The 21923-nt window shown below is 36.6% G+C and overlaps 6 protein-coding genes across 9 annotated transcripts; 3 read left to right on the top strand and 3 right to left on the bottom strand.

Annotated features, from left to right (window-relative positions):
• Window positions 1–989: 989 nt before the first annotated feature.
• On the top strand, window positions 990–2566 carry Or85d (Odorant receptor 85d). Its single transcript, XM_002053609.3, has 3 exons — window positions 990–1979; window positions 2029–2184; window positions 2243–2566. The coding sequence occupies exons 1-3, from the start codon at window positions 1047–1049 to the stop codon at window positions 2297–2299; spliced, it is 1146 nt and encodes a 381-aa protein (XP_002053645.2). The 5' UTR covers window positions 990–1046; the 3' UTR covers window positions 2300–2566.
• Window positions 2567–10849: 8283 nt separating this feature from the next.
• pch2 (pachytene checkpoint 2 protein) lies at window positions 10850–12650 on the bottom strand. Its single transcript, XM_002053611.4, has 3 exons — window positions 12492–12650; window positions 12063–12435; window positions 10850–12005 (listed from the first exon to the last, which is right to left on the bottom strand). Exons 1-3 carry the CDS (start codon window positions 12551–12553, stop codon window positions 11157–11159), a joined length of 1284 nt encoding a protein of 427 aa, XP_002053647.1. The 5' UTR covers window positions 12554–12650; the 3' UTR covers window positions 10850–11156.
• Window positions 12651–12696: 46 nt separating this feature from the next.
• Window positions 12697–13338, bottom strand: mRpS18A (mitochondrial ribosomal protein S18A). Its single transcript, XM_002053612.4, has 2 exons — window positions 13195–13338; window positions 12697–13111 (listed from the first exon to the last, which is right to left on the bottom strand). The coding sequence occupies exons 1-2, from the start codon at window positions 13289–13291 to the stop codon at window positions 12741–12743; spliced, it is 468 nt and encodes a 155-aa protein (XP_002053648.1). The 5' UTR covers window positions 13292–13338; the 3' UTR covers window positions 12697–12740.
• LOC6629555 (protein KRTCAP2 homolog) lies at window positions 13328–14075 on the top strand. The gene is made up of 3 exons (XM_002053613.4): window positions 13328–13463; window positions 13528–13828; window positions 13886–14075. The coding sequence occupies exons 1-3, from the start codon at window positions 13460–13462 to the stop codon at window positions 14001–14003; spliced, it is 423 nt and encodes a 140-aa protein (XP_002053649.2). The 5' UTR covers window positions 13328–13459; the 3' UTR covers window positions 14004–14075.
• LOC26531778 (uncharacterized) lies at window positions 13662–15196 on the bottom strand. 2 transcript variants are annotated; one of them, XR_001450051.3, is made up of 4 exons: window positions 15014–15172; window positions 14563–14955; window positions 14240–14505; window positions 13662–14179 (listed from the first exon to the last, which is right to left on the bottom strand). XR_001450051.3 is itself a non-coding variant. In XM_015172452.3 (4 exons), the coding sequence occupies exons 1-4, from the start codon at window positions 15143–15145 to the stop codon at window positions 14069–14071; spliced, it is 912 nt and encodes a 303-aa protein (XP_015027938.1). In that variant the 5' UTR covers window positions 15146–15196; the 3' UTR covers window positions 13662–14068. The 2 variants fall into 2 exon arrangements, 1 of the variants encoding a protein (XP_015027938.1); XM_015172452.3 differs by having other exon boundaries at window positions 14240–14515; window positions 15014–15196.
• A 56-nt stretch (window positions 15197–15252) lies between these two features.
• kra (basic leucine zipper and W2 domain-containing protein kra) lies at window positions 15253–20900 on the top strand. Of its 3 annotated transcripts, none has more exons than XM_015172026.3 (9): window positions 15253–15360; window positions 17092–17163; window positions 17237–17413; window positions 17480–17580; window positions 18023–18161; window positions 18426–18591; window positions 18823–19066; window positions 19138–19480; window positions 20073–20900. In XM_015172026.3, exons 2-9 carry the CDS (start codon window positions 17103–17105, stop codon window positions 20108–20110), a joined length of 1269 nt encoding a protein of 422 aa, XP_015027512.1. In that variant the 5' UTR covers window positions 15253–15360; window positions 17092–17102; the 3' UTR covers window positions 20111–20900. The 3 variants fall into 3 exon arrangements, with proteins under 3 accessions (XP_015027512.1, XP_015027511.1, XP_002053650.1); XM_015172025.3 differs by lacking the exon at window positions 15253–15360 and adding an exon at window positions 15981–16100; XM_002053614.4 differs by lacking the exon at window positions 15253–15360 and adding an exon at window positions 16242–16398.
• Window positions 20901–21923: the final 1023 nt, after the last annotated feature.

The following is a 21923-nucleotide window of genomic DNA, read 5'->3' as shown; positions in this document are numbered from 1 at the left end:
ATAGATATAGATATAGATATAGATATAGATATAGATATAGATATAGATATAGATATAGATATAGATATAGATATAGATATAGATATAGATATAGATATAGATATAGATATAGATATAGATATAGATATAGATATATATATAGATATAGATATAGATATAGATATAGATATAGATAGATATAGATATAGATATAGATATAGATATAGATATAGATATAGATATAGATATAGATATAGATATAGATATAGATATAGATATAGATATAGATATAGATATAGATATAGATAGATATAGATATAGATATAGATATAGATATAGATATAGATATAGATATAGATATAGATATAGATATAGATATAGATATAGATATAGATATAGATATAGATATAGATATAGATATAGATATAGATATAGATATAGATATAGATATAGATATAGATATAGATATAGATATAGATATAGATATAGATATAGATATAGATATAGATATAGATATAGATATAGATATAGATATAGATATAGATATAGATATAGATATAGATATAGATATAGATATAGATATAGATATAGATATAGATATAGATATAGATATAGATATAGATAACAACAGGGTATTGTTTGCAGGCCTTTATTTACTCCGAATTGAGTCTGATATTTGTGACCGACAAATTGCGTCCACTTAACTAATTGCGGATGTCATCGATTTGCTAGGGCTCATTTATTTCGACTTAGGCGCAATTAGGCACGCCTACGAGGTTTGAGACGACAACTGTTTCTGTTCACAGGAGCATGCTAATTGAGAGATTTCTGAGCAGGCCAATCAAGTGGGCGTGGCATTGCTAGAAACCGCCAATTATCAATTCGTCGCTGATGCTATAAAAGCGCCTTAACGCGCGAAGCATGGTGAGGATTCAACAACGTACCTTACGGAAATGGTCTGGAAATTAAGGAAGCGGACGGTGTCCACGAGGACAATAAAAACTAGGAAAACTGTACCATTGGATAGTTTTTTCCGCTACGTGGACGTCTTTTACTTGTCCATCGGCATGGTGCCCTACGATCGCAACTCTAAGGACTCCAGTCCATGTCGCAATTGGCGTAGGATAATATTGCGCACTTACTTCGTTTTCCAGATGCTGAATCTCAATCTGGTTCTTCTCTCGGAATTGATATATGTGTTTCTCGCTTTTGCCAGTGGTCAAAATTTCCTTGAAGCCACCATGAATCTATCCTTCATTGGATTTGTTGTAGTCGGCGACATAAAGATTCAGCACATCTGGGGCAAGCGCGAGCGTATCACACAGGTTGTCCGGCGTCTGCAAGAATTGCATCCTGTGTGCGCGGAACAGCAAGCGATATACAAGATAGATGAGTACCTGAGCGGCTACAAATGCGTAAGCATCTTCTATTTTGGCATGCATCTGGTGCTCATATGGACCTACAATCTATATTGGGCTGTCTACTATTTGGTCTGGGATTTCTGGCTGGGCATGCGTCGGTTTGAGCGCATGTTGCCTTATTACTGCTGGACGCCGTGGGAGTGGAAGAACAATTGGAGCTACTATGTTATGTATGTCTCACAGAACCTGGGCGGCCAAGCATGCCTCTCCGGCCAGCTGGCGGCGGACATGTTCATGTGCGCACTGGTCACTCTGCTAATTATGCACTTCAAACGTCTGGGCTCACAGATCGAGCAGCATGTGGCAGGTGTTTTACCTGCCAAGCAGGATCTGGTTTTCCTGCAGGCCAGCATCGTTTACCATCAACGTCTGCTGCTTCTGTGCCAGGATATAAACGAGATCTTTGGCGTTTCGCTATTTTGCAACTTTGCCAGCTCCTCGTTTATCATATGCTTTGTGATCTTTCAAATGACCATCGGCGGCAACATAGATAATCTGGTTATGCTGGTGCTCTTTCTCTTCTGTGCCATGGTTCAGGTATTTATGATCGGCAGCTATGCGCAGCACTTGATCAATGCGGTGAGTAATCACAATGGCTTCTAACTGGATCTAAGCTATTTTCCCACAGACCGAGCAAATTGGCGAGGCGGTTTACAATCATGACTGGTTCCTGGCAGATCTACGCTATCGCAAGCTAATGCTGGTGATCATCCAGCGTGCCCAACGTCCCAGTTACTTAAAGGCTACCAATTTACTCAAAGTGTCGCTGGTTACCGTTACAGATGTGAGTTAATCTTATACGATTCTTATGCCGGCAATGTTTTTCTTAATAACCTTTTCAGCTGCTGCAGCTGTCCTACAAGTTTTTTGCCCTGCTACGCACCATGTATGTCCAGTAGGGAGAATTTGTGTGAGATGGTGTGCGTGACATAACTGTACGGTTTTTGTCATTGTCAGCGAGTGTGTGTAGCGGGCAGCATGTGCAAATGACAAAATGCACGGCGGATACGGAAATAGCCAAATCATGCCAGGACAATCATTTACGCCAACTCCGCAACAGTGCGGCTTCTAATTAAATTAACCAACCATCGCGCACACGGCACAACGCAGAAGGTATCGATTAAAAAAAAAAGAGGGAAAAAAAATGAAACCGAAAACTGCGTGCATTGGTCATAATGAGTAGTGAAAATCCGACGCTGATTCCGCTGTGACCTGTATAAAGCAGTCCCTGCTGAACAGTGGTGAGAATACGAACATTTTGTGATTGAAAATAAAATAGATACAACTATTAAACACTGATCAAAATAGTTGTCTATTGAGTAAATAGCTCCTAAGCTGTTGCACAAAGCATAGCTATGTATTATGTAGTAAATAGATAAACTAGGAGTCAGAGATACATAAATTTATGTGCGACGAAATTGTGTCTGGTGGCTCTTCGTAAGATATAGATTTTTGCAAAAAGAACTCTCAACACAATATCTGGCTATATTTCCGATTATTTATCAAAAGCATGGAGTCTCTAGTTTCAAAAGTTTTATGAATGCAGAGTCGACATTGCTCCCACGTTGACACTAGTTCTTAAAATAAAGAGTCCCAAAAAAATGGATCCTCTTTTTGGGAAAAGCAGTTGTTTTTTATCTCTACCTCTAAAAGAAGTTGTTAATAGCAAAATTCGTCTTCTGTATATAACTTTTGAGTAAGCTCATGTCATATTTTCTTGTCCACTGTACAGTGGCAGACGAAAGCGATGAAACAGCGTACAGCTGGCATTAGACGTGGCTAAGTAACCACAAAGGCTATGATTAATTATCGCCATTTCGTTTGTACAAAATGCGCGTGAAATGCAAGACAAATCCTTGACGTTGGTCTTAAATTAGTAAAGTGGTGCTGAACTCTTGGTCAACGCATCAACTACACAGTCCTTTTATTAAGAATGTGCCGCCATCATAATTAAAGTTGTCGGAGTAGCAGACACGATTGACATTTAGGCGCGGCGCCTGAACTTATGCAACACTTAAAATTAATTGCAAAATTGGCTGGCAAATTGCATTTTTATGACTGTTAAATTGAAAAGCTGACATAACACTCACATTGAGAAGTCTAACTGAGTTGGAAAGAGAGCGCAAAAGCAAAAGTATAGCCTCTGAACGTGGCTAATTACATTTCTACGGCTGTCTGACTTGAGCCTGGGCGGGTGTGGCTAAAGCCCAGTCAGATGGATGGCAAAATTGAAGAATTTTTTCAATTAAAATTAGCAAAAAGGCGGCAGCAAAAAGAATGCGGAACGCTCGCACATCCAAATGGCAATCACAGCCCTCAACGGACAACTCGAAAAGTGGGCGTGGCTGGCTGTTAGGCCGACCTAATCTAATTAGAAATACGCGCGTCACGAACTTGACTTGAACGACTCCCCAATGTGCAACATGGCGTATGGCCAAATAGTTTCGACTAATTTCATTTGTATTTGCAGCTTTCATTTGCAAAGTTGTAAAAAGTTCTGCCGCCCACCAACCCCAGCCTCAACCCCATTCCCAATTCCAATCACAGTCGTGCCACCACTCGGCTGTCCGATAGGGGCCAAACCACAGACGTATTGCCATTCGATGCCAAACCGCAGGTGTGTCTTTTAGCTGGACTTTCATCTTAAGCCTTTTACAGCATATTGGGGCGCGTTTGAAGTTACAAAAAAGTCACACGACTTAAAAGGTATTCAAATAATACTGTTGTAATTTTACAATAACAGCAACTTCCTAACCCTTGTCTTCAAACAAAATTTTTGAGTTTAAAGATATTATGACGATATTTTTAACTTTGTTATTATTACTTTTTATAGTAAAGATTTATTTTTACTGTAAGCAATGCATAAAAGCATTCCAAGCTAAGCTAGATACAGAATGTAGATGCTTTATGAATACCTTTTTTGTTTTAAGCTAACAGAGCCTTCAAAAATGTTGATAAATATGTTAAACGGATCAGACCCGCTTGTTAGTTTCTAGTCCGACCTGCCTGCTCTAGTTTCTACGTTTTTAATCTGTCTTCGCCAACTAAAGGGGAAGATCTTTCTTTATGGCACGCATTATATACGTCAGACTATCATATCATATTAATGTCAAGGATAAGTTGAATACCAATTATTTCAATAAATTAGTATTTAATTAATGTAATTAACCAGTTGCCCAGAGAGTTGAGCTGCTACCGACAGCCCAAAAAGATTTTATTATATTTTCAAAACTTTATCAATCTTTTATCGCAACGGAGTACCAGGTAAGATAGCTAGCATAGATTAATTTAACCAAAATACCAATTAAAATTTAAATTATTAATTAAATTAAAATTAATTAATAATTAATTAAAATTAATAATATATGTACATTTTTAGGAACGCATTCTAAATAGTCAATTATGTCGTAACGAGTTATTTCAAAGTGCGATCCTTTTTTCATTTTTCGTGTCACGTTTAGCCGAGAAGCGCCCATCTCTGATAGAAAGAAAAGAACGTGAAAGCCAATCCACATTTAATTCCACGAGACACAGTGAAGTAACAATGGCCAAAAAAAAAAAATCAAACTTCAATGATATTTATGTATAGAGACATATTGGGCGAATAAATTAATTCGCAATACAAAGTTTAAATATGTATGGGCAAAGTTTTGCTGCCCCAAATCAGTAAGCAGTACAATTCTGTGCTTCCAAGGATATATTGACTTATAAAAATGTCAATATCGAGGCAACTGGCAATGGGACGCATTGTGCGCCAAGAAAATTGCGATTGCAACCAGATTTTTTTTTTTATTTCTCGCAGCATCGTGTCGCTCGTTGAGAAATTGTATTTCATTTCATCAAATGAAGAGAAATCGTACATTTTTATAAGGTCAGCTCAGTGAACGTCTGTGGATTGCTGGCAGCCTAGTGGGCCAATGCATTGTCGAGTCGAGTCGTCTCGAGTTGAGTCCTTGGCGCCGCACTAGCTGCACATCATTTTGTCACACACTTATTGAATTTGACATACGAGTATGTACAGTATACATAGCTACTTTCGACATATATACATGTGTGGGTTTTTTTTTCGAAATGGCAAAAGGGTACGGATTACAACGATTGCCAATTTTGAAGCATTTTTCATATGACTTAAGCTTGACGCTTGACCCGCCACTAGGACAACTTCCGGGCGGAGCAACCCCCAGTCTAGCTTTGCAATGACTGCATTTGTCAATTCTCACTTAGTTCATTTGAGTAAACACATTTGCTGCATTTCATATTTCCAGTCACGTTCTTAGCATAAATAACCAGCACACTCACACACGCGGTAGATGACTGCATACATAACATATTGTTGTGCATATTTCTCAGACTTGAATAAGTCAGCTTAAATTGTAAAGTCGTATTACAGTGCACTAAAAGTTTTGACTAAACATAAAAGCTGCTTACTTATTTATAATTATAGACAATACGAAATCGATTCCTGTTTTTCATCTTTACCTACATTTTTTTGTGAAAGTTAGAAAACAACGTAACAATCAAACATATGGAATGACACATTTAGCAGCTTTTTTTTTTTGGCTGAAACTAAAATGTTTAATTTGGCAACCCGACTAGCTAAATTATAATTTGTTGCTTTCTAGGAAACCGTTAAGATTTCATTACAATCTACATTCATTGAAGATCGCTAATTTATTGTCCTAATGCCATAATTTTTAATTTTGAAAATAATTACAGGGTATCAAACATCTAGGGCTTAAAAACATGACGGCACGTGCTCATTCTTTTGAAATTCACCAGCCGCTTTGTAAATTTATGCATGTATCTTTGTTGAAAATGACTTTTCTTAATACTCAAATAACTAAAAACAAATAAAACAAAATAGTAGAAAACTTTCAATTTAAATACATATAAATTCACAGATATAATACTGTATTTGCTTTTTATATTTTAAATGCCAGTTTTATTCTTTATTTACAATAAATCTTATTTTGTTCTTATATTATGTGTACAACTTACTTATTAGGCAGTGTATGTTAGAGCTGCCATTTGAAAAATTGTACATAAATATTTATACATATATTCTGTGCGATTCTCATAAATTTATTTAACAGCTTGCAACTCATACTCTCCCTTTATTTTAGTCTCTGCACACTCTGTCTTCATTTATATCTCTATTTCTATGTCCTTCTTTTTGTCTCTCCACTTTTCTGTCTCCGTCTTTCTCATTGTCTCTCTCATAAAAAAGCTAAGCTAAGAACATTATTATAAGTTATAATCTAGTTTTAGTTTTATGATACTAATGATTTAATTTTTTTAAATTAAACCTTTGACCCGCATTTACCACCCAAGAACGTATCAAAAAAATTCTCACCAAAATGTAAACAAAAGACTTTCATACAACCGTTTTTCACGATTTTTTACATACGCGGTTTGATGTATCTTGTGCCTTAGTTAACCTTCATCGCTTAAGGTAACTACAGTGAAAACTTCAAGCTCTTACGGCTTGGGCTGTGCGTTCACCAATCAGTCAGTCAGTCAGGACAAACAGTTTTTTATATGCGAATAAAAAGAAAGCAGGCAAACATTTATTTAAGTGTCCAAGCGTAAACTTATCTGTAAACGTTTCAAACATTTTCAGGAACTTAAAATTGTTTGCTAGAACTTTTTGAACATTTTCACAGAGATATACAAAATTTAAAAAAAAAATTTGTTTTTATCTCTTGGCTCGGCATGCGGGGCAAATAAACAAAAGAAATTAAATTTGAACTTTACTGAAATCGATTTCATTTACAGAAACTTCGCACGCTTTTTGTCGTGGTTTCTCTATTATGCTGTTGTTATTTATTTAGTCAGATAAATACCCAAAATATTTTCATCAAATACATGGTGTATGCCACAATCTTCGGCCATTAAATAAACACTAAACAATTAAAGGCCTGTCCGCAAGAAATTTGTAATAACCGCGAAATAAACAAAATCCGCGAACGCTACCGCGGGAATTTAAATTAAACGAAAATCGAGCTAAAAGCGTTTCGCAGCATAAAGCCGAAATTAAAATTTTTACAGCATAAGCTAAAATTTAACGAAGCGTATTTTAGGAAATCATTTTTAGTGGTAGAATGTTTTCTTTTTCTTCATTTTGAGTGCGGGAATATTAAGTCTGTGTTTTTTTAAATTGTGAAAAATTAAAATAGAAAAGAATATTGTATTAATTATGTATATTTCATATGAAGGGAATAAGAGATGACATTAATCTATTTATATTTCAATTTTATTTATAAAATTGTATGTTATTGTATGTTTTCAATATTTGTTTTCCCTCACAGATTTATGAACAGTATTTAATTAGGAATAAGAAAAAGAGAAAACCTTTGCCTCATCCTGTCTGATATGGGTCTTAATTATCAGTTAGATTGTTATTATTCATTTGACAACGAAAGAAAATGTCAAGAACTCTAACCTGTTCTCAAGCTCAGTTTCCTTTCACACTTATTTATTTACCATCAGCTAATTTTTTACCAAGTACTTTTACCTAGTGTCAAACACAGTATTCCTTCAGATTTTGATATTAAACAATACTTAAATGTGTTCACATATTGTTTCAGTACTTGAAATCTTAACTCAAATGTAAGCAATTTTGATAACTGTCCAGAAAGAACATTTTTTTGTTGACTCACATTTAAAATCTTTAGATACTTCATTAGTTCCAGTTATTTCTAGGCTTTCATTTGCACAAAATATATTGTAGTTGTGGTCTATTTCGGATTGGTACATTTTGGCACGGCTGCTGTAAGACGGTAAAATTAGAAATCCAAACAATAAACATGAAACAATAACATTACAGAATTGTTCCTAGAAGCACACACATGCATACACACATGCGTACACACACACAAGCTTTAAATGCTTCAGCAACAACAACAATTTCTGAGAGAATAACAATGCAGGCATGTAGTTCGACATTGCTGAAGTGCAATCGCAAAACGCTGCTTACAGGCTTCGCCAACAAGCACATATGTATACACATGAGCCACAGCTCAAACATATGCACACAGTCACGCAGATACACACAGGCACAGGCAAAACATAAATAAACGTAACCATCAATAGTTGTTGTACAATTTTCAACTGTTTTGCATCGAAGCGTACGGCACATTTATTTTGCAATTTATCCAAAGGATTCTGTCCGGCTTTCATATCGCCCATACGCACCGTATGACCGGCTACTCTAGACGGACACACTGCTGTTTACAAATACTTTACGGTGCTCAAAAATCGAGTGCACACAATCATAAACAATCAAATAAATAATAATACTCGTTGCATCAAGCCCTCTAACGCAACACATACATACATACGTATGTGAATAAGGACAAATCAACAGCCATACGTCAATAAGGAAAAAGGGTTAAGGGTGATTTTGTACATGTACTACTTTTATATATTTTGCATCTTAAGTATTACATAAATAAATTTATGTGTGCAAATATAAATACATACATATGTATGCATATTTGTATAAGTGTATGTATGCTTTTTTTACCAAACGCTGGAAGGACTTTGCCCTACTCTGCGATTCTCATAAATTCAGGTATGTTACCTTCTTGCTTTAATCAAGTGTCGTATATTAACAAGTTGTATTGTCAACCTAATAGTCCGCATTCTCTGTTCACGCTCTCTTGATCTCAGACACTAAAAAATATCTAATTGAATTCCACTTTAAGCTTATTAATTAATAATTGAGCTCTTAGATATACATAATTATAAAAAAAGAATGATTTGCACAGTTGCAGGTGAAGTTTTTAACAATGATGAAATAATTACGCACTAAGTTCTTATATTAATTTTAAAAATAAACTTGAAGTTAATCGAATCACCAATCAAGCTTTGGACATGCGAAAATTGTTAAAGATGTCTTACTTGAATTTTCATAGGGATCCTTAATGTGGAATATGAGCCACCAATTATGTGAGTCCCATTTCCACCAAGGAGGGATATATTTTTCAAAAAGTGTGAAACTCCTCTCAAATAAAGATCATATGGTCGAAACCATGTCCCAAAAAATGACTGCATTAAAAAGGTACAGTTGTTCATTTATCGCAGATATGTCGGTCATTAAGGACCGATAAAGAGATATAGAAAACTTAATTTTTTTTTAAATAAGGAAAAGTTATAATGGTCGGCATGGAATTGTTTTTTTAACTATATCTTATAGCTTATGATCGACATGTTATTTAGAAGGCTTTGAAAATTTTATATGTTTTATTTATATATATATATATAGAGATATTATACGACATAAAAGATCATTAAAGTATCCCAAATTAAGTGTGGTAATAAAATTTTTTTAAAAATGAACGTACAAGAATCAATTAGCAGATTAGACAGCGACGAAGCAATGGATATATTAAATGAAGCCGCAGCTAGGCTACCTCCTGAGGTGGCGCCACAGCTAAAGCTATCCCTCAGTGAGAATATCCGGCGTGAGGTGGCCGCCCTATTGACGGCACCCAACTTTATGCGCGAAATGGCCCAAGAGTTAATGCTGCTAAGTACGCCCGAAAAACTAAGCTCGGAAACCGAATACGTAAAGCTCGACGATCTCAAGGAGATTGTCGGCAAGCTTATAGCCCGCAACGTAGTTGGCCAGAGTTTGGCTACGCTGGAGGAGAACAACAAACAGTTCGGTACAATGATACGCCACGTGGAGGAGCAGTTGCTGCAGCTCAACAAACGTGTGGACCAGCTGACACATGATTTGCAGGAGATAACGTTATGCGAGGAATCTGAGCAACCCAACAGAAGTGTGAAATGCGACGAATCAGAAGCAACTCACAAAAATGTGAAACTGTCTGAGGAGTCGTCAATGCGATTAACCGGCGGCGCTATAACACCGTTGCCCGACTTCTGTGACGAAGAACCAGACACGGTTGATTACAGCCATGATGACATGGATGACATGATAACCAAACCAGAAAAATTGCGCATCTATAATGATCTCATCTGCAAATACAACAAACAGTTAAATAAAGTTTCATCTAGCGAGACGTCCGCACATTCTAGCAGTGTTTCGAAAAGTACCGCACTTGTGACCCCACTCACCAAATCGAAAGCTGACCAAATGTGGGATTCACCTTCGCCGTTCGAGTCCAGGATAGACTGTACGCAGCTCCGGAACGATGCAGAGCGACATGCAGCGGAGCGACGCCAGTTTGAAACCAATATGCTGATGTACCGCAAGTCACAGTTCAGTCTTCGGCTGAACAGTCGCATTGATAAGTTTTCCTTCACGCTGTGGAATCGCGTCCATGCAGCCATGGACTGCAAACAGCCGCAAAAATTTGAGTAACATGCACGCCAGCATTGTAAGATTAGCCCAGCTACAGATAGTTCCCATTGACGCATTCATTTTAATTAGCTTATCCACTCAAATAAATGATACATTAAGAAAACAAATTGTAGACAGACATGTTTGATGAATAATTTTATTAACGCTTGGAGTAATGATGTGTTAGTGGACATGCATGGTAAGTAAGGGAAAGAGAAAGATGTGTGGTGTTGATTGCAATCAAGTAACAAGCTTTGACGATTGTTTTCAAATTAAAACTAGGCCAAATGAAAAAATCTGTATGGTGTGCATATGAAAACGGTTTTCAAAGGGACATAATGAAATGATGAACACATCGACACATCGGACAACATTGTTTTTAGTAAAAGCATCACATGTAATGGAAAAGGGACTTGTATGGCGTCATTTGCTTAACAAATTTCTCGTCATGCCATCTCATTGACATTTGTATCTAGCTTTAAGTGTCGCTGTTCAGCTAGCAACTGCTCCAAGGCTAGTAGCATTGCGTCCAGGAAATCGGATAGGGTTATCTTTTGGTTAAGCTCAAACAGATCTCGGCTCGTGTGATGAGCGTGAGCTAACAGCGGCAATTTGCGCAGGGTGCGCCCGCTTAGACCAACACTGCGTTCAGCCAAATTAGTCAGCAGATCCTCAGAGTCCTCCTGATTGCCTTCCAAGTCCTCTGTTCTCACAATGCCCCTCACCATCAATTCGGCCAGCATTGACTTGTAAATGGAGCCTATAGCTGCTATAGCCGGCAAGCCAATAAACTGACGTATATCTGCGCGATCCAAAAATGCCAAATCAATGCATTGGGCCAAGTTTGAAGTTGCCAAAATGAGCACATTTGGACAGGCCTTTATATCATCCAGCTGGGTAAGCACCGCATTAACCACTCGCATGGCATCTCGCGGCTCATTGCTGCTCATAGCACTTCGTTGATACGCCAGGGATTCCACCTCGTCAATAAGCACGCAAACCAAATTGTTTTTGTCCGCCACGAGCTCGCCGATTTTGCCAAAGAGACGCGCCACCAATTTGCCACTCTCCGAGAACCACTTTGAAAACAGACTGTGGCTGTTGATCTCCACAAGATGCGTGTAGGCGAAGCTGCTTTGTGTCCTTATGGCGAGCTTTTGAGCGAGCGCCTTGCACAGACTAGTCTTGCCAGTGCCAGGTGGACCATGCAGTAGCAATAAGCGGTTGCAGGCAATCACATTAGTGTCTACACTATGCTGCGAGAAACTCAAAGCGGACAATGCGAATTTAAGCAGCTGCAAAATTCAAAATAACTACATGCATATACTCAATATAGATTTAGTAAAACACACCTTTTCCTTGAGTCCTTCCTCGTAAATCAAATTATCCCAGAGGCCGACAAACTCATTGGCAGGCAGCAGAACATGATTAGCAGCTATCACACTGTCCAGGCTATCGGAATTGCCGTCGCCTTCACCGTCAAATAGCCCACCGGCTGATCGCAGCCCAGGACGATGCGTCGTGTAGAAATGATAGCAAAATTTCAACCTATTATGATCCGGCTTTACTGTTCCATTTTCGCCGTTGTCTTTCTCCAGCAGAATACTCTCCACTGATGGAAGCTTGGTGTCCGGAGCGAATGCAACATTCCAGCGCAATGTTTTTAATGATTTTAAATATGCGTCAAGCTGTGGCTCGATTGCCGCTCGAAGCGTCTGCATGCGCCTGTAAGTAAAAATTATTTTACCAAACTTTATATGATTGCAAAACTTTTAACTCACTGCTCACTGCGCTGCACACGCACTTCTACGTGCACCGTATTGTTATTGCTTAAAAAACTCATTTATGTTAAGAAACGCGCCGAATTGAATGAAAATTTTAAAGAATGACAAAGATAATGTGACCGCACATTTTGTTGGCAAAATATTTGGCAGACGATAGTAATCGATACCTATGCTAAAACGCCGGTTCATAAACATCAGTATATAAAATGGAAAACATTTACATTTATTATGGTATTAAAACTAGTTTTAGTATTTAATCGTCGATTCCAAAAAATACTTGTTAAACTTGCGCCATCCAAATCTCTTCTTTGGGTCCTTTTTGCTCCAAGACGGCGCAAGGTTCGGCATTAGGCCAGCCTTTTGAGCCATGGTAACTAGTGTGCCCATCTTCTTTTGCTGCCGATGACACAATCCTGTTATACGTCTAGGCAACATGCAGCCATCAGAACGGACGTATTGCGATAAAATTAGCACGTCCGTATGCTTAATGTCCAAACCCAATGTGCACTCTGGGCAAAAGGTGCTGGCACAAGCAGGTTTCAGCATCTTTTCTGAACGTGGTGATGCCACGTTTACGCCCTCAAAGACCAGTGCATTGTTTTCCAGTTTCTCATGTACTTAAAATACGACAAAATTTGTTTTCAAAACAAACTCAGCAAGGTTATGAAACATCCCGTTGCGTGCCAGGCGTTGTACTTACTTTCTTTTATTAACAATGGTGTGCTAGTTGCAATCCTACGTGTCTGCCAGAACGTTCCTCGGAACGTGCTGATGGCTGCTTTCAATAATGTTGCCATGTTTTCATTAATAATTTAATTATTAAACGCAATTTCTGCTATTTACAATGGTCCCTCTGACTTATTTTCGATAGATATCGATATTTGGAAACTTTTACCATATATTTATGCAGCTATCGATACCTTTTCGCTTCTGATGCAGATAGCGATTGAATTCCTAGCTTAAAAATGTGTAAGTTTTTATTTTCGCCAAAAAATGCAATATATGTTATTGTTATAGTAAATATGTTTTGCAGCCGCCTCAATCACAACCAAAAGCACTCTGATCTCTACAATTATCTCTGGCATACTGAGCTTTGTTATATTTGCAACGCTGCGTTTCTATGCCCAATGGTTTAATGATTCCCAAATAAATATTTTGTTTGGCGGCTACCTGTTTTCTTGGTTGTTTATATTAAGCCTCACATGTTTATCAAATGCTGAAATGCTGATCTTCGGGCCTGATTTTCAGGCCAAACTTGTGCCAGAGATTCTATTGTGTTTATCGTTAACAGCGGCTGCTGCGGGCGTTGTTCATCGCGTTTGTGCAACAACCAGGTAAGTTAATGCCGACGCCCACGCAGAAATCGCAATAAATTGTTGTTTTTCTTTTAGTATTCTATTCTCCCTGGTGGGATTGTATTTTCTTAATCGAATCTCTTCTAACTACTACAACAGTGTGGTGGTGCCCGTGGATGTCCCTATGCGGAAAAGCGCAAAAAAGTATAAATAATTTTGGCTTTAAACATAAATATGTGTGTTATATGTAACATGATAAATATGTGTGCATTGTACAACCTAAAAACTTATTCTTTTGTTGCGCACCGCTTCGTTTCCAGCCTCCGACGCTATTTCATTTCCAGCTTCCGGTAAAAGGTTTAGTATGTTAAAGTCAATAAAGCGTACCAACTGCGAAAATGGATACTTAGCGTTAAAGTATTATAATTGCTATTTAGGCAAGGGTCATACCATCAAGCCTGCTTTGCATTTGTCTGCCTTGTGCTTCTCTTCTAGCTTGTTTCTGAGGATCTTGAACCACTCCGAAATTTCAGTGCAAGTCTCTGCTTGGGGCAACTCAAAGCCCCGGTACCCGGCTTGCTTTAATGCCGCATTGTTACTGTTCAACGCAGCTGCTGCCAATATTAATGCAAAGCTCTTAACCAATGTGTATGTTTTTTTCAGTGTCCATTCGTCTAGTATTGCCTCCACCTTTAGGGTTTTAAACATTTGCCAGACTTCTGAAATCTTTTAAACAAAAGTAAACACGAATATTCGGTTTTTGCTTGACTTACATTTCGATATATATGCATGACAACTGGGCTCGAACTCGTCAACTCGGCTATAAAAGCGCGTAAAAGGCCCAGTGATATCATTTTTCCCGTTTCACTTGCTGTGATTATATGCGGTATTGCCCATAATAAATAAAGCATATAATCATAGTCAGTATGGTTCTCAGCAAGGCTTGCAGCGAATTTTAAGTTATCAAGTAATTCACGAGTGGCATAATCAATCATTGTTGGCTTTAACATGTCTGAATAATTGAAACAATCGTTCAAGAGTTCGAGCCGCTGATTTTGTATTTCAGGATCTCCTAGTATAAGCAGCATTATGGCTGCGGAATATAAAGACGTTATTTCCTCAAGACTCAAATCTTTTTTGAGTGCCTTTAAAAAGTCTCCACAGATCTGAATTGGAGGAATAGTGCTAAAAACGATATTTACTTTCAAATCATATCTACTACACCTTTTGCACATCTTCCTGTGTCTTGAAAGTGTTTTTATGCCCGCTATCATCATAGTACTGTTTAAGGGGTTGTAATTTTAATAGTACTTGGTGCAACTGCATATATTTAAAATTCTTAAAATTCGAATCCATATTTAGCACTAAATTGTGAGAGCAGCAATTATTATATCAGCTGTGTATCGGCGTCTTTGATTTTAGCGATAGTTTCGAACACTTTGATGATATCGATAAAACATAACCATCGTTGATATTGCCGCTATCGCAGCACTGCATTAGTGTTTTTCGCACGCTCGCACACGGACTAACAGCTCAATTTCTTCAGCAAAACAGCTTTTTTTGTTTTAATCGTAAGTACATAATAAAATTTTGTGAAAATATTTCAAAGTATAATTAAGTTAATTACTACGCATGGTAGTTATGTGTTATTTCTGATCAATTGCGCAATTTTATGAAAGATTGCGCGCAATAAGGCCTCAAGTCTTAGTCATTTATGTATGCTTGTGTGTGTATTAGTGCATACATACATACTTGGTTATTGTCTGTACATATAATTTTTAAGAAAGGTTATGATGTACATGTATTTTGTGTATGTGGGCTTATTTCTATAAACTGAATACCATATTTTAGCTACAGTGATTCATAATCATCGCAAATAATCAATGATTTTATAACATACAAGTGCGACTGTACGCTCATAATTAAATAAGTGGCACGAAATACGCGTTCACAATGTTCTAATGGCGGAAGAGAAGGCATTCATTGTGAATGAGACGTTGAATTTTCAAAGGCATTCGCAAAAGAGCTGGTTCATTATTGCATTGGCGAAGCCCAGACAAATAGAACCTCGAAATTGATGTGCACACAGACGAAATACATGGACAGACATGTACATGTATACATGTGTGTGAGCTGTTTGAATGTCAATGTATTGCCACAAAATGGCGCCGACCACATGTCGTCGTGTCGTTATCGTCGGCATTCAACGAAATGTGTGTGTCATTTGCTTTCTGAATTTCGTTTAATAAAGTGGTGTGCGCAGAAGAGGCGCTCGAACGTCAAAAACACTTTAACAGCAAAGAATACACATGTATGTATATAGTAGCCGATTGTGATATTTAATAAAAATAGAATTTTTGACATACACTGAATTTAAAAGCAACAAAATTGTTAAAGTTAATATTTAAACAGAAAACACAATCGGCAGAAATTTCTGCGGGTTTTTCTCTCTCTCTCCCTCTCTCAACTGTTGAGTGTCTCTGTGTGTGCGTGCGTGTCAATTTTACAGTTAAAATTAAAGTAGACGCATATTTGGGAACAGCAAAGCACAAAGGAAACTCATTACGTCTATTTTGATTGCACTGCGCTTATTGTCCAGCTAGTCCAAGGTAAATTCGTAGTCTGTGCGAGAATTTTGCAAACTAACGGCCAGTTAAACTCACATGCATATGCCTATGTATGTGTGCACATCTAACCTCATAGAAACTTGCTCGCGCCATCACATTTGGGTACGATACAATAGGAAACGCACGCTGAAGCAAGATCTTTGGCAAATTAACATCCGTTAAGTGAAAGTATAAGTGTAATTTGTTGCAATTAAAACTGGCTAAAAATTAAGTTCGACAACAAAGCCTTTGTGTATATACATACGTATTAAGTATACATTGACCTCGTTTGCAAGCGCGCTCCCAGTAACAAAGTCAACGTGCTTATGTACATATTTTCAAAAATTTCACTTTATTCTGATGTTTCTTTGCTCGCTTCTTCTTTAGGCGAGCTCTCACAGTTCGCCTTTCATTGGCCGTTCGGCATTATCAAACTGTAAGAGATTATGCGCATGTACATACATATATATATGTGTGCTTGCGTGTGTGAGGCACACACGATCAAGCAACTTTTTTTTTTTTAGGTTAGATAGCATTGGCACACGATTTGATTCAACGTGTAAGCGTTTTCACACATACAGAACCTAGTAACCTTGTATATCACGTCATATATATATTTACTGTAAAAAAGAAAATACAAATTTACTAAAAAAAAAAAAATACATAAAATTGATTGTCTCTACTTCATATCTGCAGCAATTTATTGTATGAGTCAAAAAACTGAAAGACCAGTGCTATCGGGTCAACGCATCAAGACCAGAAAAAGAGGTAAGCATTTAGCTAAGATTAGAATAGTTTTCAAATATTTCTGAAAGTACGTGTTACTGTTGTTTCGAATTAGATGAAAGAGAAAAATATGACCCAACGGGATTCCGTGATGCGGTCATTGCTGGTCTCGAAAAAACTGAAGGCGACCTGGATCAAATCTCTAAGTTTCTAGACAGCGCGGGCAACAAGCTCGATTATCGTCGTTACGGTGAAGTGCTGTTTGATATATTGATTGCGGGTGGTCTATTAGGTGAGTGAAAAGTGAATCTATTTAAAATACCATCTCATCTAATATTTAACTGAAATACCATCTTAGTGCCTGGCGGTTCTATATCTCAGGATGGCGAAAAGCCACGCACAAGTTACTGCATATTCGATGCACCCGAGGATATGGAGTCAATGCGCAACCATGAGCAGGTTAGTATATCGTTGACACCAATGCTGCGTGTGCATATTATTAGAACCGGTTATCGGTCAATGCAGATAATCGGTGTCATTATATGCCAAATGAAACGCCTCATTTTACTTGTCTTTATTTTGTATAGAAATAATTACAACAATCTAAAGATTTCTAATGTTGCGACAAACCAGTTGAGTCGTGTGTTGTATACACATCTGTGTATTTTTGTAAACCTTAGCCGCATATTATTAGAACTGGTTATTAATTACTTTGTGTTATAATCGGTGTCAAAATTATGCAAAATGAAACGCCACATTTTACTTGTCTTTAACTTTTCGCAAAACTCGATTTTTAAAGATTTCTAATGTTGCGACAATATAAATTTAAAAAAAAAAAATTATTGAATACGCCCAAACTTAATTATGCCTAATGTCTAATATAAAACTTAAATGTTTGCAGGTGTTTGTTAAACTCATTAGACGGTACAAGTACCTTGAGAAAATGTTCGAAGAGGAGATGGGTAAAGTTTTGTTATTCGTAAAGGGCTTTACGCCAAGTGAACGTATTAAGCTTGCGCGCATGACTGCGCTCTGGTTAGGTAAGCATATTTAATTAATTTAATTACATATCAATACAAATATTATAGTCACCTGTGATATTATGAGTTTTGAGCAAACGATCATACACTCTTACTACAGTTGGCTAATATTAAATTTATAGTCTTGGTATACTGACTCTTGCATGTAAAAGTGTAAGCCTAATGCAAAAGCCACGAGCCCAAGCACATTTTTTCCCCTGTCTATAGAAACTTTTTAGGATATTTGAATACCGTTCTAAATGAGGTTCTCATTGCAATTTGCAGTTAATGGCTCTGTACCGCCAAATGTATTGCTGGTACTAAACAATGAGCATCTGATTAAGGATGGCATTGCACTCGAGTTTTTATTGGAGCTGTTTTTGACGTTCAAGCAAGAGAAGGGCATTGCATATCTTATTCAGGCGCTTAAAAAGGGTGGACTGGAAAGCAAGTAAGTTACATTACATATTTGTAAATATTTGGAATGTTTTCAGGAAGATCTACATGCATATCTTGTTAATCTTTAATTAACATTCCTAGAGCAATCATTTACATGGAATTTAATGCATGTCGCAAATAAACTAGCTTTATTTGGGTGCCCATTTTATTTCGTACATTAGCACACCGTAACGAATTTTACGTTCTTCATGTAAAACTATAACGAATATAATTTTCGTTGCAGACTTATGGACTTTTTCCCACTAAACAAACGTACTGAGGAATATTTTAAACAAGTTTTTCTTGACAAAGAACTCAATGAGATCATAAAATTGCATAAGGCTCAGGCCAGCCAAGAGGCCAAACGTGAACTGCAGCAGACCCTCATCGATGATATTAACGATGAGAAGGCACATAATGAAATAACTGCAGACATCAAAGAGTTTGCACTACGTACCAACATTCCTGATCATGAAATAATTGTTATTGTAAGTGGTCCTGTTTCTGTGTATTCTTTACAGCTTATCTTATATTATTCTAATTAAACATGATTTATTAGATTTGGTCCACAATCATGTCGTTGGGAGAATGGAACAAAAAGGAGGAGCTTGTCACCGATCAAGCGGTGCGTCATCTAAAGACATATTGCACCTTGTTGCAGGCGTTTGCCTCAACAGATCGTTCAGAATTGGCATTGATATTAAAAGTGCAGGAGTTCTGCTACGAAAATATGAATTTCATGAAAGCGTTCCAAAAGATCATCTTGTTGTTTTACAAGACCGAGGTATTGTCCGAGGAGATCATCTTGCGCTGGTACAAGGACGGACACTCTAACAAGGGCAAGATGCATTTCCTCGAACAAATGCGCAAATTCGCCGAATGGCTCCAATCTGCCGAGGAAGGTTAGTATCTAAAAAACGATGTTATGAACAAAATTATTATAAGGCATCATAAGGCTGGCAATTTTTGAGAATGGTTTTGCCTTTTGTGTGGCATTTTCATTGTACAAAATTGCAAGAGCATTTGGGTTTTTTGCTTGCCTCGTTGTTTTTAAAACCATAGAACAACGCAGGCCAATGAAAACCTGGACATTCGATGGAATATTTCCTGCATATTTCCTTACCAACTTTTTAAGTTGTACAAAGTCTTAAAAAGCTCATGTAAAATATGCAAGAGCAAAAGAATGATTGGGTGTCCATATAACTAAACATAGTTACATTTGGCCAATAATCGTTCGGACAATCATTCAAATTTACATCTTTTGCAAGCACTTGAACGTGTGCATACTCTTTAAAATTGTTTGTTGAAGTTGTACTCCCAATGGGTAACGATCACTCCTTATAACGTATGCCAGAGCAAAGGAATGATTGGGTGTCCATATAACTAAACATAGTTACATTCGGCCAATAATCGTTCGGACAAATTTAACTTGTTATGCATTTGGCAATAGTAATCTAATACATATACATATTATGCCTACTTTTTTACTTACAGAATCTGAATCGGAGGATGAGCAAAAGTTAGGCGACTAACAAATATATTAGGCGCAGTTCATTATCTCGGCATTAAACCAACTGCAACTATACGGAGTCGCCATCATCATCAATATATATGCATATGTGTGTGTATATATATATACATATATTTCGCATTACCAACAGCCAACCGAACTACACTCCCCTTTGGAAATTTCCTAGATGTTAACAAGACCCATGGACTTTGCAACGTAAAGAGAGAGGAGAGAGCCAAGCCGCAAAATTCGAAATTTACTGTACACAATTTAATAGTTTTTCAAAACCACTTTCTACATTACAAAATGTGCACTTAAAATTGTTAAATTTATTCATTTTGAGCAATATTTAAGTGAATTTCAAAACAAACAAAAAATGAAAAAGATACAAACACAAACTTGAAAAATTGTTTATATATATATATATATATGTATGCAAACAAAAAAGGCCAGAAAATATTGTTATAATTATGTTGCATCTGAAAACAAACAAAAAAAAAAAAACACATTCAAAGTTATTCTCTTATTTAAAAGTCAGCAAATGATTTTAAGTAATAACTGGTCAGGACTTTTAGGAAAAATAGTAAATGCTAATTATGCAGTTAGACATCGACACACAATTTATGTATATTTGAATGATTAACAAAGACAAGCTTAATCGGCCATCTTAGAACAGATGAAAAACATACAAACATGTCTTGGGAAACCACATCTCAAATGAAAATGGGGGAAAGTTAATTGAAAAGGCGATTGCATGCAAGAAAAAAAATATACATACAGTAATATATACAATTAAAGTAAACAAATTACAATTAATCGTGTTTTATTATTGTACTCATGGGTGAAAAACTGAAGCATCTCAAATCGATTTAATATGTGATTGATCAAATTACAAACAATTCCAAATATATAGAGCTGAAAACGGGCTATTTAAACAAGCATATAAACTTTTTTTTTGTTTTTCAGATCACGCTGATATAAGGACTTTATTTTCTAAGATCCAAGAAGGTGGCATACTAAATTTTAAATTAATCATGTTTAAAGACACATTTTAAGTTTTTTTTTTTGAAAGTTAAAATGTTTTTTTATTGTTTTTAAAATGCTGTCTCAAATTTCGGAAAGTCCCTAATTTCACTATACCATGTTATAAATAATATGTTGACCAAAGTTAAAAATTTCATTATACTTGACACGGTTCGAAATTTGTATTTGCCAACGGATTAATTTAAGTAAAATCGGTCTTCTAAAGCATGTTTTCAATGAAATACCAAAATACGGCAATTTCTTAACTCTCTACTATTATTGTCTACTTTGGATAGGATTATACCCCATGTGTACATATAAACGAGCCGCAGCCCATCCAATCTTGGGTTCGGTTAATATTCAATTCGGTTAGAATTCAATTGGGTTTTTGTTTCAAGGATGTCTACGGCCTACATGTGTTAGCACAGCCTTTTTAATGCAGCCGAATTAGAGAAAGTGCGAAATTTGTTGATTGTTTTTTGTTTTTGGAAATACTGTTTTTATTCAACATAAATTTTGTTTAAGTTTAAAAGTAAGTTTGTTGCATTTGTAATTCATTTAATCGATGTTATATAATAATGCATATGCTATTGATTTTATTGTATGCTAAATTTGTAGTTATTTTTCGTGAACACGCAAACATTAAAATACAATTATTCTGTGTGTACTTGATTAGAGCCAGATATGAACGTGCGTTTATAAAGCAATTGTGCGTCAACAGCGGCAGCCATTTAAATTGAGACTTATAATTTCCATTTTTTTCTTTTCTTTCAATTTTACATTTAAGTATATATATTTATATATATATATAT

This window comes from Drosophila virilis, chromosome 2 (genome assembly GCF_030788295.1).
Source record: "Drosophila virilis strain 15010-1051.87 chromosome 2, Dvir_AGI_RSII-ME, whole genome shotgun sequence".
Taxonomy (NCBI): domain Eukaryota; kingdom Metazoa; phylum Arthropoda; class Insecta; order Diptera; family Drosophilidae; genus Drosophila; species Drosophila virilis.
Note: the sequence above shows the minus strand (reverse complement) of the source record. Positions and strands in the feature narration are given on the sequence as shown.